This window comes from Mustela lutreola, chromosome 7 (assembly GCF_030435805.1).
Source record: "Mustela lutreola isolate mMusLut2 chromosome 7, mMusLut2.pri, whole genome shotgun sequence".
Lineage (NCBI taxonomy): Eukaryota > Metazoa > Chordata > Mammalia > Carnivora > Mustelidae > Mustela > Mustela lutreola.
The window spans coordinates 3,813,269-3,827,178 of NC_081296.1; the positions used below are offsets into that span (position 1 = coordinate 3,813,269).

The following is a 13,910-nucleotide window of genomic DNA, read 5'->3' on the forward strand; positions in this document are numbered from 1 at the left end:
GAGGCCGGTCACAGACCACACTCTGAGCAGCAAGGGGCCATGCCCTGTGCCCCCACATGTGTGCATGAGTGTGGCGGTGTGCCCGCATGTGTCTGAGTGTGTACCTGTGTGCACACGCGTGTGTGTATTGCGTGTCTGCTCAGTGCGTGTGCCTGTGAGCGCGTGTCTGGGGATGAGCGCGTGTGCACGTGTCCGTATGTGCACCTGTGCGTGTGTGCATGGGTGTGAAGCGTCTCAGGTGACCATCGGCCCTGCGGCCCAGGGAGTCCTGCTCCGTGCCCGCGCTCCCGCACTTCTTGTCATGATCACGTGTTCTGGTTTCGGCAACAACTTACAGTCTCCCCAAGCTTAGCACACTCGTGGTTTACATGTTTTGGAGAAAAGTGATGAACTGTGTTAAAAGTGAGATCTTGGTCAAAGACTCTTAACCTATCTGGTCCTCAGCTTCCCCAGCTGGAAAGTGAGTGAAATTACACACGACCGTTTGGAGACCCAGGCAGGTCTTCTCTTTAGAAACGAGCGTCTGCACGCACATGCACACGCACGATCTGTGCACAATCAGTCGGGTTCAGGGGCTCCTCTATTGCTGGCTGAGAAGCCCCTTGTGAGATCACTTCGCAGGGGCAGGGCCATGGGGGTAGGGCGAGGGCTGGGAGGCGGGGCCGGGGACGAGGGGGCAGGGCGGGGGCCTGGGGGCCGCTCCCCCCGGCATCCACTCACTCTGCTTGCTGAGAGCTACGGGCTCTTCCGGCTTCTCAGCGGCTGTGTCGCCCTCGTCCGGGATCTTGTTGGCAAGGCTGCTGGACACGTAGAGCTTGCTGGTGTCCAGCGTGGCCTTGCTGAAGGGCGACACGGCCGAGTACAGGCTGGTGTAGCCGTTGGAGCTGCAGCTGAGGGCGGCCAGGTCCAGGGCCTTGCCACCCGTGATGATGGGGATGTTCAGGGACAGCTTCCGCCGGCGGCTCGGCGATGACGTCTTGGTGATGGACAGGGGCGGTGGCGACGAGAACTTGCGTGTGGCGCGCGGGGACTTGGGGGGGTCGCCGTACAGCAGCTTGTTGCTCTGGCCACTGGCGAACAGGAGCTCCAGTGACCTGCGGGGCGGACGGGGGACGGCGACCAAGGGTCAGCGTGGGTCTGGTGGCCTTCTCAGGCCTGGGGTCCCCCTGTCTCCGGGGGTGGCCCCAGGGGGAGCAGGACACAGGGGCCCCTGCCACGTCGGGCGTCTGCACCCACCCGGCACCGCTCGCCTGAGCACGTCCTTGCAGAGCCGCCGGGGAGATGCTGAAATTGCAGGACAGACCCGAGGGCGGAGGGATCTCGAGGGAACTGAAGGTGCGGACAGCCCGGTTATTTCAGGGGCAATACGCCAGCGCCCCTTCAGAAGTGCAGACTGACCCGACACATTCCTGAGTGAAGCCCGCTGAGCACCCACACCCAGGATCAAGGGAGGCGTGGGCACCGGACGCCGGCCTGCCAGCCTCGCGACCTTGCTCAGCTGGGACCTGCGCTCTGCCCGCTCAGGGCGGCTTTGCCCCAATTCCGTGCTGAATTCTGGATCGCACGAGCCCCTCCCTCTACATGCAAGTGGCCTTAACCTAAAACTCCCCAAGATTGTTTCTGGGGGGATGCAGCTCTGGGAAACGTCCCTGGTGTTCTTGCTACTTGTTGCAAGGGAAAGCCTTCTCCTTCCCATGCTGGCTGCTTCTGTCCTTTGGCTCCAAGCCCCAAAAAGCGAAGACAGTTTAAGTGACGCTCTTGGGACCCTGGCAGCTGGGCCGGTCCTCTGACCAGGTACATTTGAGGGGCATGGGGCAGGGGACAGTGTGATGACACGGCCCGTGGCCAGAGGTCTGCACCTGCCAGTGTCCCCTCTTGGGTCTGGGCAGGGACGCCGGCTCTCCGTCCACAGGGGCCTGATGGATGTCCCCGTGCTCTGACCTCACCCTTACCCAGGTCCTGACCGTGTTTACGGATGGGGAGGCCGAGGCTCAGAGATGGGAGTGGGGGCAGGCCTGGGGCAGGGAGTGGAAAGTGGGTGTCCAGGCCGTCCTGGTCAGGCCCCTCCCTGTGCACGCCGGGGCCCACCACTGAGGGCCAGGCTGGAAGCAGATACGTCACACATGTCGTTACACATGCAATCACTCACATGTGTGCAACGTGTCTGTGCTGTGTTCTGCGTGGGACAGACCCCTGCGCCCCCAGGAAGGGTTTCCTTAGTTTGCGCGTGGGAACCCAGCCTGCACGGGGGGAGGGAGGGTCTGTCCAGCTTTCTCGGGTTGGGAAGGTTCCAGAAGTTCAGAGCAGAGAAATGAGATCGGCCCCGCCTGGATACAGTCAGAGCAGGTGGACGGGGAGCCAGTGTGGGCAGGTGGGGGCTGGGGCATCGGGGCATGGGTGGCTGACTGCTTGGCTGCAGAGATGAGGGTAAGGAAGAAGGGTGGTTAGAGCCTCCAGGCCTCCCGACCCCTCCTCACATCCTGGGCGCTCATTTGAGACCAGCTTGGCTTCCCAGTGACCTGGGAAGCTGGTGGGGCGCAGCCGCTCTGTCCCCAGTTTCACCCCGGGGGTGGAGGGCATTCAATGGGGCTCTGAGGCTCGGGATGGGCTGGCCTGGCCACCGCGCAGGCCTGGGCAGAAAAGGAAGTCACCTGCTGGTCCCTCCCACTCCCAGAGCAGCGACCTCCCTCGGGGGATGGATCGGGTCTCTGAACTCGGACGACCACAGAGCAACCCTCACGACGTGGCCTCGCCGTCCCCAGGCTAACTCCCTTCCCCATGCGTCTCTGTGGGCTGCAGGCCCACGTGTGGTCACTCCCTGCCCGGCCTCGCTCCGTGCTGCTCTCGCCCGCGTGACTCATTGGTGGGGCGGGGCTGGAGGCCCCTGCTGGGCTCAGAGGCTGGGTGCCCGGCAGCTGGACGGACCCTGCGGCTCCCAGGCCGGCTCTCTGGGCTGCCCCAGGCCTCTGCCAGGCTAGCCCGGACCCCGTGACGTGGGCTGCGCCTGTCCGAGTTCTCACCTGGCAGGGACCCAGGGCTCGCGGTGACCCGCCGGGCCCCTCGAGGCTTGGCCAGAGCTGGGGGCGGGCGGATGAACAGCGGACGGAGCAGGGCAGCAGGAGGACAGGAGGAAAAGGAGAGTGAGGGCCACCGCCGCTGCCCGCTCCACCAACTCATGGACGGGCCCCCACGCAGCCCCGGACGCCTGGGGGCCTGGGGACGAGTCTCCCGGCCTCTCCGGGTCCCGGCTGGCCCAATGGCAGGGCCGCGCTGTGGCGCTGGGGCTGGACGGGGGGTCTTGACGCGAGGTCAAGGCGGACTGCCTCCCAGAGGCCGCACCGGCCCACGTGCACCCGAGGGGGTTCCCCCTCTCTCCACAGCAGGGTGGGGTCCCAGCAGGGAAGGGCTGAGGGTCTCGGCCTCTCGTTGTGACCTTCCACCCATCCCCCATCCCCTTCTTTCTGAAATGAGAAGGCGGGGAAGCCCTGTGCTGTGGGGAGAGCCTCGTGCACCCTTGAGACGCCCCCCCCCAAGAGCTCCCGGGCAGAGGGGAAGACAGTGGGGCCTGGGCCGCTCAGCCCTCCCTGCCCCTGCACAGAGGGTGGGCTGGTTCCGGGGAGCCCGCACCCCCCCCCTCCAACTCAGGTCGCAGCCTCAGCCTGAGCCCCGCGCTCTGCTCCCCCCCCAGCCCGGACGGCCCGGGGCCCGGCGGCGGGAGGGGCCTGCCCACCTGGCGGGGATAGCGCTGATGGGCTTTCGGTAGATGGTGATGAGCTTGTCCAGCACCACGACGGCCGTGGTGAAGACGCGGTAGGAGTGCAGGAAGGTGTTGAGGAAGTCGATGCTCAGGAAGCGCAGGTCGGTCAGCCTCTCCAGCAGCCGCCCCACGCTGGCGTAGCGGATCTGCAGCACTTTGCAGGAGTTCATGGTCTTGCTGAAGCGGATGTCCACGTCGTCGCAGTAGAGGGAGGCGTCCGACCTGCGGGGGAGGCAGGGCCCCGGGGAGACGGCGGTCCGCGCCCGCGAGCCCACGCTCCGGCCGCCGCTGCCTCCCCGACGCACGGCCGCCGCGGGTGGGCGGACAGACGGACGCACGGACACCTGCTAGAGGCCGGCCGGCCTGCTCGGGCACCTGGGGAAGGTGGGAGGGTGGCCCTAGGCAGGAACGGGATGCCGGGACGCCGGGTCTGGCTCCCAGCAACAGCCCCGTATCCGCCTAGAAATTCTGGACAAAACCTATCAGACTCACAGACGGCGTGTTGCTGGGCTAAGAGGAGGGCGACCCGTCCTCAAGCGTTCACAGCACCGCTATTCCTAACGCCGCACGGGAGAGGCAACCCCGGGGTCCGCGTGCGGCTCACAGAGCAGCCTGGCGGGGTGCGTCCATGTGTGGAGGACGGCTCAGCCGGGAGCGGGTGCTGTGTGCAGGGAAGGGCCCCACTTCGCGGGTTTGCAGGACACGCTGAGAGAGGGAATCCAGGAGCCAAGCCCGCACATCCTAGGACTTCATTTCTACGATGCGTCCCCAACAGCCCTGTCCACCGACACGGAGAGCAAGTGGCCGGCCGCCGGAGGGTTGGGGGAGGGCAGAGGGGGGTTTGGGGGGTGACGGAGACATTCTGCAATCAGGCGCCCGTGAAGTTCGCACAACACAGTGATGCGCTAAAATCCCAAACCGCACACTTAAAAACACCGAGTTTTATGCTACATGAGTTCCATCTCAGGAAAAACTAAGTGGGAACAGAAAGGTCTAAGGAGATTCCTGGAGGAATCTGGAAACCAGAGGATGCTTCATGTGTTCTTGGGACAGCGGCCGCTTAGGCATACGGAGTCCTAGGGTTTCCACTGGGAAGGGCCAGGCCTGGGTCTTGTTGGGGTGAGAACCTTACAGACGGCTGAGGCGCTGGGCGGGGGCCCTGAAAACTCGACCCACTGGGAGAGGGAAGGGGGAGTGTCCTGGGTTAGCCCGGGCTCCAGGGAAGGGAGGACGCGGCACAGACGCTCCTGAGAACATGCCCTTTGTCTCTCCATGGCTTGGGCACACGACCACGTACCACGTCGTTATCAGGGACCCCCAACCGGTATGAAGAGTGGTCCCAGGCTGTGGGCCCGCCAGAGCACCGCCCCGCCGGGCTCTGCAAGACCTTCACGGATAAATCCCTCCGAAAAATGAGCTCACGAATCAAAACAAAGCACCATACAAGGAACCAGGCCTGCATGAGCGAGCGCGACACAGGGACGTCGCCGCGTTAGGTCCCCAGGGCTCTCACGTTTCCTGACAACTGTCCTGCCTTCTTTCCCTGTGATTCCTCCACCCGCAGCCGCCCACGGCTGTCCTCCCTTCCACTCCGGACAAAGCCGACGGCCACGGCCGTTGGTGAGGGGCCCCCAGGCTGGGCAGGGGGCAGGAGGGGACTGTCCAGCAGCTCTGTCCCTTTACCCTACCGGCCTCCGCAGAGGTCATGCCCACCTTGACGCCCCCCAGCTGCCTATTAAAGTACGGAGGTCAGTCTTCAGCCAGCAGAATATCACCGGACCTCAGGTACGGGACCACAGTAAGACGCTCAGGGCTGGGCAGGGGTCCTGGACCTTCCTGAGTCCTGCATCCTGGGCCAGAGTGATTTCCCGATGGCGTGGGATCCCAGCAGAGCAGCCTGGCTCTTCTGGGACCTTCCGTGTTGGAGCTGGTGGCGGGACACTTCCGTCCTCTGGGACAGGTGCTGGGGCGGCCGCCTGGCTCACAGGTCTGATGACCCCATGGCGGGGCTCGCACGGCCACATGCCTCTCAGCAGGGAGCCTGAGGTCAGGGGCCTCTCCCGGCGTGGCGATGGCCGGCAGTTCCGACCGCTGTCCCGCTCGCAGCGCCCCACCCCCCCGCCAGTGGGGAGACCCCGGGAGGGGCATTCTGTCGGTCTCACAGGGCGGTCCCGTCCTGTCTTGGTAGCTGTGGGCTCTCGCTTCTGGACGTCGTGAATCTCGGAATCGTGGTCTCCGTGTTGGTGCAGCGGCCGCGAGCAGCCCGGCGTCGGACACGGTGCCCACTCCCAGTGGGCGCCCGGCGAGGGCTCTGCACCCCTGGGGCCTCAGGTCTCCTTCCTCGAGCCGCCTTTGCCCTTCTTCTGCGCACGCGGGCCACCGTGCTTCCCTACGCAGGCAGCGGCTGCCGGACATCTCCCCTGTGTGCCGCTGGGACGCGACTCGGACACAGAAGGAGCAAATAAAGGACAAGCCTGGAAACCTTATCAAAATGAGCTTCCGGGGAAAAGGCCCCGAAAACATAGGAATTCAGCTCCTACAGGCTGTCACGGCAAGAACGGGTGTCCTACCCGTGGTCTGCTGAAGGACACGAGGCTTGGAGTCAGAATATATGGTTTGGAAGGATACCTGTCCCCCGTGTCCTGTGTGTCGTCGGATACCAGACTTACCTCCCTTCCCTGGTCTGTGACGTGGAAACAGGAAGGAAGGTCTACCTCCCAAGGCTTTAGCCAACACCGCACGAAGTGAGTGGCCTCCGGACCAGGCATGGGTGGTAAATGGGGTCATGAGTTCTGTCTCCCGTCCAGGAGCGCCGGCGCTGTCTCCCCAGGGCCCTCTCTGGACACATCCCTGGGATTCAAAACATTCCTGGGCAAGGAAACCATCAGCGAGCAGAGACGCCTTCTCAGGAGGAGGAAAGGGCCACGGAGCCTGGGCAGACACTGCCGTCCAGACGGCCCTTCCTGAAGAAACAGGCGGGACGACCCCTTCCAGGGAAACTGCCGTAGGACACAGACGCTTTACAAGACCTCGGCTTCTGGGTCCGCCGTGACTCAGGAAAGCACGGGACCATCTGAGATCACGGAGGTATCCTGGATGCCGGCGACGAGATCGTGGTGTCAAAGGAGCCAGAGAGGCCTGGGTGCTCGGACGCCAGCGGAGGGACGCCCCACACACGCCCGAGAAAGTGTCCCGGCTCCAACAGGCAGTGGCAACGGGGTGAGGCCGGCGAGGGAAAGCGTAAGCCCCACGGGGGACGCAGAGAGGGACCGGCTCCGTGCCGGGAGTCTCCAGAGGAAGAGACGAGAAAGAAAACCAGGCAGGAGACGTGTCTGCAGGAGGGGGCCCTCCCGGTCGGCGGCGTCCAGCCCGCGGCCCAGGGGCTGCCACGTGGGGGTCCGGTCTGTCCCCGGAGCGGGGACACCTTCTGCACCTGGGCCCCAGCGTGTCCAGCCCGGGCCCGGCATGCTCACGGGGACCGTGCCGGACGGCGTGGCTCACGTCGGACCCCTCTGGTGCTGTTTGTTCCCAGCACCTTCTCTCCGGGCCCTTCTGCGTCTGGACAGAGAAGGCTGGAAACATCTCCCGTCACCCGTCGCCTCTGTTCTGAACCGGCCGCCACTGTTGGTCGCAGGGCCTCTGTCCTCTGTGGGAACCCATGCTGGACTGCGGCTCTTGTCAGGAAGACGGGGGCTCGTGCTGCAGGGGCGTCTGTTGCGAGATGCCTCTGAGCGTGGCTGAGCTGCCGTGATTCCAGGGGGGCGCTCCCCCACCGACCCCAGGACCACCATCCCCAAGGCCACATGCTGGGGCCACTGTAGTGCCCTGGGGCCCAAGGCGGGCGCAGCGAGGGTCCTCAGCTCTCTGCGTGGCTTGACGCTCCTCTTGCCTGTGTCCACCCGTGTCCACAGGCCAGAGCGCCGGACGCGCTGTGCCTGGAGGCAGCGTGGGGCTTCGCACCCCACATCGGGCCACTCCCGAGTCCGTCTGATGTGGGGGCTGTGCCGGGGACGCAGAGGCTTGTGGGCACAGATGCAGGCACGGTCCCCGCCCACTGGCCGTCCAGCCAAGCCCTCGGTGCCCATGTGCTCCGTCGTGGTGGCACCGGGCAGAGACCCTAACCCTTCGCCGTCGCGTTCCCCTCGTCTGAGTCCCGGCCCCGCCGCCCCATCGTTCACGATGCGGATCCTGTAAGAAATCCCAAGCGCGCTGTGAAAAGTGAGAGGAAGCTCTGAGCAGGACAGACGAGGGGGCAGCGTGTGGGACACGCGGACACACGAACTCAGCGGGCGTACGAGTGCCGAACCCACTGATGGGAGGACCCGGCGGGCACCACTCAGGACGCAACGTGCCCGAGGCATGGGGACACTCCGTGCTCAGGCCTGCGACACTCGTCCTGGGACCACACACCTGCCAGGACAGCTTAGTGGGGACAGCAGGGGTGCGGCTGGCCCAGGGGCTTTCCTCCCTGTCAGGTCTCTCGCCGGTCCCTGCAGGCCACGCACGGGTGGGGAAGGCTGCCGGGGCCAGGGATGCCGAGTGACCAAGCGTGACGCCCGCTCCAGCCCCGGCTCCTCACACGTGTTCAGAACAGACACGCTGGGCTGTGGCTCAGCTCCTTCCCAGGGTCCCTGAGCCTTCCTGTTCCGGGACCTTCGTCTGGGCGGGCCGGTCTGGCGGTGGACATGGAGACCGGTCACCTCCCCCTGCGACAGTCCGCTCTGCCCGTCCTGCTTCCCCACGGGGCTAATTATCATTCCCAACACTTGGGCTTTCCTGCCTCTGCACCTCCGTTCACGCTGTTCCCTCCTCCCAGAGCGCCCTTCCCCGCCATTATCCTCACGGTCGGCTCTGGCGTCCTCTCTGCGGCGTCTGTCCCACCGTGCCAGCGGCCGTCACCTCTCACCTCCGGACCCACTCAGACCCACAGCGTTTCTCTCACTAAAGGGTCAGGGAGGGCGGAGACCACGCCTGACGGCTTCTGCTCCCTCGGCGCTCCTGGGACCAGGACGCTGCGCTCCGCCGCTGCTGCCTGAGCCCGCGGCTGGTGGGTCCTCGCGCGGACCCTGTGCTGTGACACTCCCTTCCCTCTGCCGTTGTCATAGCTTAAAACGCGGTTTTTCCTTTGCAGGGGATGCCTGGCTCCCTTTCGCCGTGTGGATGACGCGTCCTGACAGACTATGAGGGGCGCCCGGCTCACACTCAACCGTGATCCCACATGTGGCTATCATTTTCCCGCTCGAACAAATTGGTCCTGGGCCTCGCTGCATCCAAGAGACACGGGCGCCCGCGGTGGCACTGGGGCCACTGAGAGAATTCAGCCGGGTTCCCGCTCCTGCCGCCCGGGCTCAGCCCGGCATGGTCGCCTCGGGGACGCAGGTCTGGACGTGCCGGGTGACGCCGGACATTGCCCCGTGCGCCTTCCCGAGGGGGTCGTGGGAGACATCGCCCCGGACGGCACAGACGCTGGCTCTTTGTGCGGGAAACAAAAACCACACACGCGACCTCCTGCATGTCCTCCTGGTGGGGAGGCGTCACCCTCTTCCGCTCACAGCGCGGGGTCCGAGCTCGGAAACACCAAGGGACCTGTCCGCCATCACGTGCGGAGCGCGCGGGGGCAGGAAGGAGGGTGAGGCGGGGAGAGCGCACCACGGGCCAGCAGCGGGCCTGGGGGGTCCCGGGGAGCTCCGACCACGGGCTCAGCGTGCCATGCCTCGCCCCTGCAGCCGCTCGGACAAATGCGGCCGTCCTTGAGCCTGTGTTTCTGAAATGCGCTCATTTTGTGATGAGGAAAAAAATAGTCATTAAAATAAATGCATCACGTTTCACTCCTATCCTCACTTAAACAGCCGACAGCCGACCCCCCAGATCCACATTTGGAAATGACAAAAATGAAGCCGGAGCCCTCGTCTGAATGCGCGTTAGTATAACAAACAGACGCCTCCAAGGCCTGAAGGTGCAGCCGTTATGTCTGCGAGACCCGTGACTGGAGGCTCCTGTGCCCTGCTGTAGCCGTCCCGACGCAAGCCTGCTGCGCTGTGGCCGTGGCCGTCCCCAGGTTACACACGCACCGGGCTGTGGCCGTGGCCGTCCCCAGGTCACACGCGCACCGGGCTGTGGCCATCCCCAGGTCACACGCACACCAGGCTATGGCCGTGGCCGTCTCCAGGTTGCGAGCCCACAGGGCTGTGGCTGTGGCCACGGTCTCCCCTGGGTCGGGAGCCCGCCGGCTGTCGGCCACCACTTACTTGATCATCTGCGGCACGGTGACCTTGGAGTTCTCCTCGAACGCATTCATCATCAGCCCGTTGCACCGGATATTGTCCACACACTGGAAGTGGGGGTGGGGCGGGGTCAGAGCCGAGGCCATGGCCTCAGGCCCCACAGTAGCTGCGCCCAGGGAGCGGCTCATGGGCCCAGTGGGATGCGGGGTTCTCACACCGGAGCATCGTCCGGCAAGGGCTGGTCAGCCACAGCCTCTCTTCACTCCCATCGGAGCCCAACTCCGACCCCAGCGACCTTTTGGGACTCGCCTCCCTGGGTCTTCCCATCCCTGACCTCGAAGCAGGGATGAAGCCGACCTTGCTGAGTTGTCGGCAAACGGGGGCGCCCGACCTGGCCGCTCGGTGGCTGACCTCTGGGGTCTGGCGTGAAGGTCCAGGTCAGGCCACCACGGCCGGCATCAGCCTCCACACCCCGTGCCCGCGGTCCCGCACCCTGGGTCCTCTGCCCCCTCACGGCCACGATCTGGGGCTGCGGGCGGTTTCCACGTCAGAAACCCTGTCTGGGAGAGGCCGGGCTGCTGGGACTAGGGGAGCGGGAACCCACGTTTCCCTCAGCCTCGGAGAAACTCAAAATCCACATTCCGCTTTGAGTAAGAAGTACTCCCAAACGGAAAGTCCATCTCTACGGGGTCCCTTTCCCTCTCACTGCCCTGTCCCCATCGCTGCCGCGGGCACATCTCAGCATCTCCTGGTTGCCAGGGCGCGTGTGTCGGGGCAGCTGGCCGGGCGGGGGAGGCCCACCTGGGCTGCCGGGACCAGCGTTCCTACAGGGCTAGGCCCCCCCGTTCTCTGGGAGGGGGTCTGCCGGAGGGAGGTTCCTGCTCCTTGCGCTTCCCAGCCCAGCGTCTCCAGCCCACAGCTCAGAGGTTCCCTTCAGCCCTGGTTCTACTGCAGCAGCGGAAGGCAGGGTGTCTGGCTGTGGACAGGGCTCCCTGGAGACATCGGGGCCCCAGGGGAGGACCAGGGGCCCCCACTGGCCTCGGCACTCTTTCCTAGTTTCCGGGTTTGGGGTTTTCTCCAGGGCACACTGGGAGCTCTGAGAACAGGTGTTTGCACACAGAAGGGGCAGATACCCGCTGCATGCTCCCCTGAGCTGCCTTGCTCTCCTGGAGTTTCCAGACGGGCAGGCAGGCCAGAGGCGGGCGGAGTGGGCCGTCTGGGCAGCCTGGAAAGGGGGCATAAGAACAGTGGTGGGGGGCCCACCACTAGATAGAGCAGAGCCTCTGCCGCAGGCCTCCTGCCTCAAATGACGGGAATCCCCAGCTTGGCCATCCCCCTCCTCCCGCTGTCCGCTGCTCCCCAGGAGGCTCACCCAGTCTGCAGGGGCAGCTGCAGGGACGGCCCGGGGGGCTCCTCCGCTACGGGGACGGGGCTGCGCTAACCCAGGGAGAGGCCGGTCCTGTCCGGGGCCACGGACAGCCTCTACGGACTCCCGTCTGTCCCAGTCCCGCATGAGCCCACAGCCCTCCGGAGCTGCTCACTGGTCCCCGTGCTTCCTGGTCTCTGACGGGCGTGCAGTCAAGGAGAGAGGCCAAGCCTTCTCTCGGCGTAGCTGACACTAGGCCTTGGAGGGCCCTGCCTGTGTCCCGAAGCTCTGTGATGTCCAGCATCCCACAGGGGTGGTGCTCAGACTTTTCTGTGTGTGCCAATGTCCTGGGGCATACGTGCTAAAAGGTGGATTCCCCGGCTTTGTCCCTGAAACTTGGTTCCTGAAACTTCCCCATTGGGCTGTGGGGAAGAAACCCAGGGGAGCCCAAGAATCTGGAGTTTTAAAAATCACAGTAAGGCATGATCCCAGTACAAGGGGTTCCCAGACTGCCCAGACTTTGCCCAGTTTTCCAGACTCTGTCAATGGGAGGGGACAGCTGGCCTCAGGCTTGGCCAGGGCTGGACTTGTGTCCTTTACATTAGAACCTTGCCCCCAGAGCTCTGAAAGCTCAGACTCGAAGGGACCACATGCTTCCAGGGACAGGTGACCTGGTTTACCTGGCTGATGTCGCTGGTCCACGCCGCCTTCTCTTGCCTGGACGAGGCCACGAGGATGACGGTGAAAGGCGGGGAATCCTTGGGCTCCACCCCAATCTTAAAATCCAAGTGATCTATGTCTTGGTTGGCTCCTTTGGCTTCCAGTTGCAAAACACAGAGTCAGCAGAATGAGCAGGGCCATTCCTGAGCTCGGAAACATCTTCACCATGCCCCCTCCCCGTCTTACCCACAGTGAAGGCACTGGGCCCCTTGCTACCGGGAGAACGTCCCCTGCCTCCTCCGGACACAAGCAAAGACTGAGAAGTAGCTCAAAACCCACGAGGCCGTCCCAGCGGCAGAGCCGGGGAGCCTGGGTGGAGGGTCGGCCTCTGCCGTCATCCCGCCAATGGGCTGCTGAGGTTCCGAGCAAGGACGTCCAGGAGACCCGGAGACCACGGGGAAGCCAGGACTAGAACCGGCCTCCCCACCGGGCCCTCCCGCTGCCCTCGGGTGATCCCAGGGCCTGAAGGGGAATTTCCGATCGTCAACGTTTACAGGCTGGACTGGACATTCAGTGCGGGGCAGAGCCCCCCAGAGCGACGTCCTGGGTAATTTTGATGCTGTTCCCAACCCGAGAACTTCACGGACTCTCGGAGGCTGAGCGAGAGCAGTTCACGGTGCCTTCCAGGGCACTCTCGTTAGCTCAGGTACCGCGCGGGGCCGAAGTGGGTAGGGCCCTTCTCTGCCGTCGCTGGCTACGTGACCCCAAGGGTGCCCTTCCCACCCCTGCTGCGAACGTCCTCCTGTACAGAGGGGACGGGACGTCTCTGGGGCCCCAGGCTTCCAGTTCTGACCCTCTAGAGTCTTAGGGTTCCGTGCTGGGCTGGGTGGTGGCTCAGGGATGGGACGGGGCTGGTTGCTCTGGGACGTGGGGTGCTTGCGAGTGGGCGTGTGGACTGGGGGTCCCGTGGGGCCAGGTCTCTATCTCCCTTGGCCCTGGAGGGAAGAGGGCTGTGGGGTCCGACCGTTCCGCTTGAGTCGGGGCTTTCCCGTGGCCCCGCCGTGGCTGGGATTAGAGCAGGTCAGGCACCAGGAGCGCTCTGGGTGACCGCACGATGTGTTTGTCCTTCCCTTGGGGGCCGTGCGACCCGGCTCCCCGAGCGGGGGCGGGAAAGGCCGACCGGGCACATGTGACTGAGTGTGGATGGACAGGGCCCACACCCTCTGCAAAACCCCCGATCTGAGAGGGCTCATACACAGCCCTGCTCTGAGGATCCCCGGTCTGGGGAAGGGCGAAGACGCAGAGTCCCGCTGGGGTCCCCCCACAGAGGGCGGGGGGACAGAGCAGAATGGTCAGAGGACCAACGTCCGCCCAAACAATCGACAGTAGTGGCCCCACCCCCAACCTAAAACAATGAGCCCATCCCCCGGTGACGCCTGGGCAGGGAAACCCCACAGAAGCCCTGCACACCAGCGCGCCCGTCCCCCGGCTTTCGCCACGAGTCGCCCTCCCTGCCCAGGCGCCCACCCTGTGTGTCCCCACGCCCCCACTGGAGGACAGAGCGGCGCCTTCCTGACCCCTTCCACGGGACCCAGGGGAGCCACTGTGGGCGGGACCCATGGACATGTGAATGGGGGTGCCCACGGAGGAGCTGGGACCCCAAACTGAATGGGGCACCCATGTCCAGGGGCCCGAGCAGCGTGGAGGGAAACAGGACAGTGGACGGCGGTTCCCACCTGCCGGCCACCCCTCAGCACCCTCCCGTCCCCCCAGGCAGATGGGGCGGGTGAGCGGGTGTCCTACCGTCTTCCTCCGTGTTCTCCGGGTCCTCTAGCAGGGTGCAGTCGATCAGGGAGATGACCCCGTTCTGAAAGACAGCAGGGGCTGGCCTGAGTCAGTGGGA

General features: G+C 65.0%; 1 protein-coding gene across 7 annotated transcripts in view; it reads right to left on the bottom strand.

Annotated features, from left to right (window-relative positions):
• RASGRF1 (Ras protein specific guanine nucleotide releasing factor 1) overlaps window positions 1-13,910 on the bottom strand; it is an 88,115-nt gene that overhangs the window by 23,526 nt on the left and 50,679 nt on the right. For 3 of the 7 annotated variants that reach the window (XM_059179794.1, XM_059179800.1, XM_059179799.1), the window contains 7 exons: window positions 13,811-13,874; window positions 12,028-12,164; window positions 10,006-10,088; window positions 3,731-3,979; window positions 3,021-3,077; window positions 1,237-1,329; window positions 721-1,094 (listed from right to left, as the gene is read on the bottom strand). In XM_059179794.1, the coding sequence (XP_059035777.1) occupies window positions 721-1,094; window positions 1,237-1,329; window positions 3,021-3,077; window positions 3,731-3,979; window positions 10,006-10,088; window positions 12,028-12,164; window positions 13,811-13,874 (1,057 nt within the window). The remainder of the gene's footprint in view (window positions 1-720; window positions 1,095-1,236; window positions 1,330-3,020; window positions 3,078-3,730; window positions 3,980-10,005; window positions 10,089-12,027; window positions 12,165-13,810; window positions 13,875-13,910) is intronic. The other 4 variants (XM_059179795.1, XM_059179796.1, XM_059179797.1 and 1 more) reach the window with 4 other exon arrangements.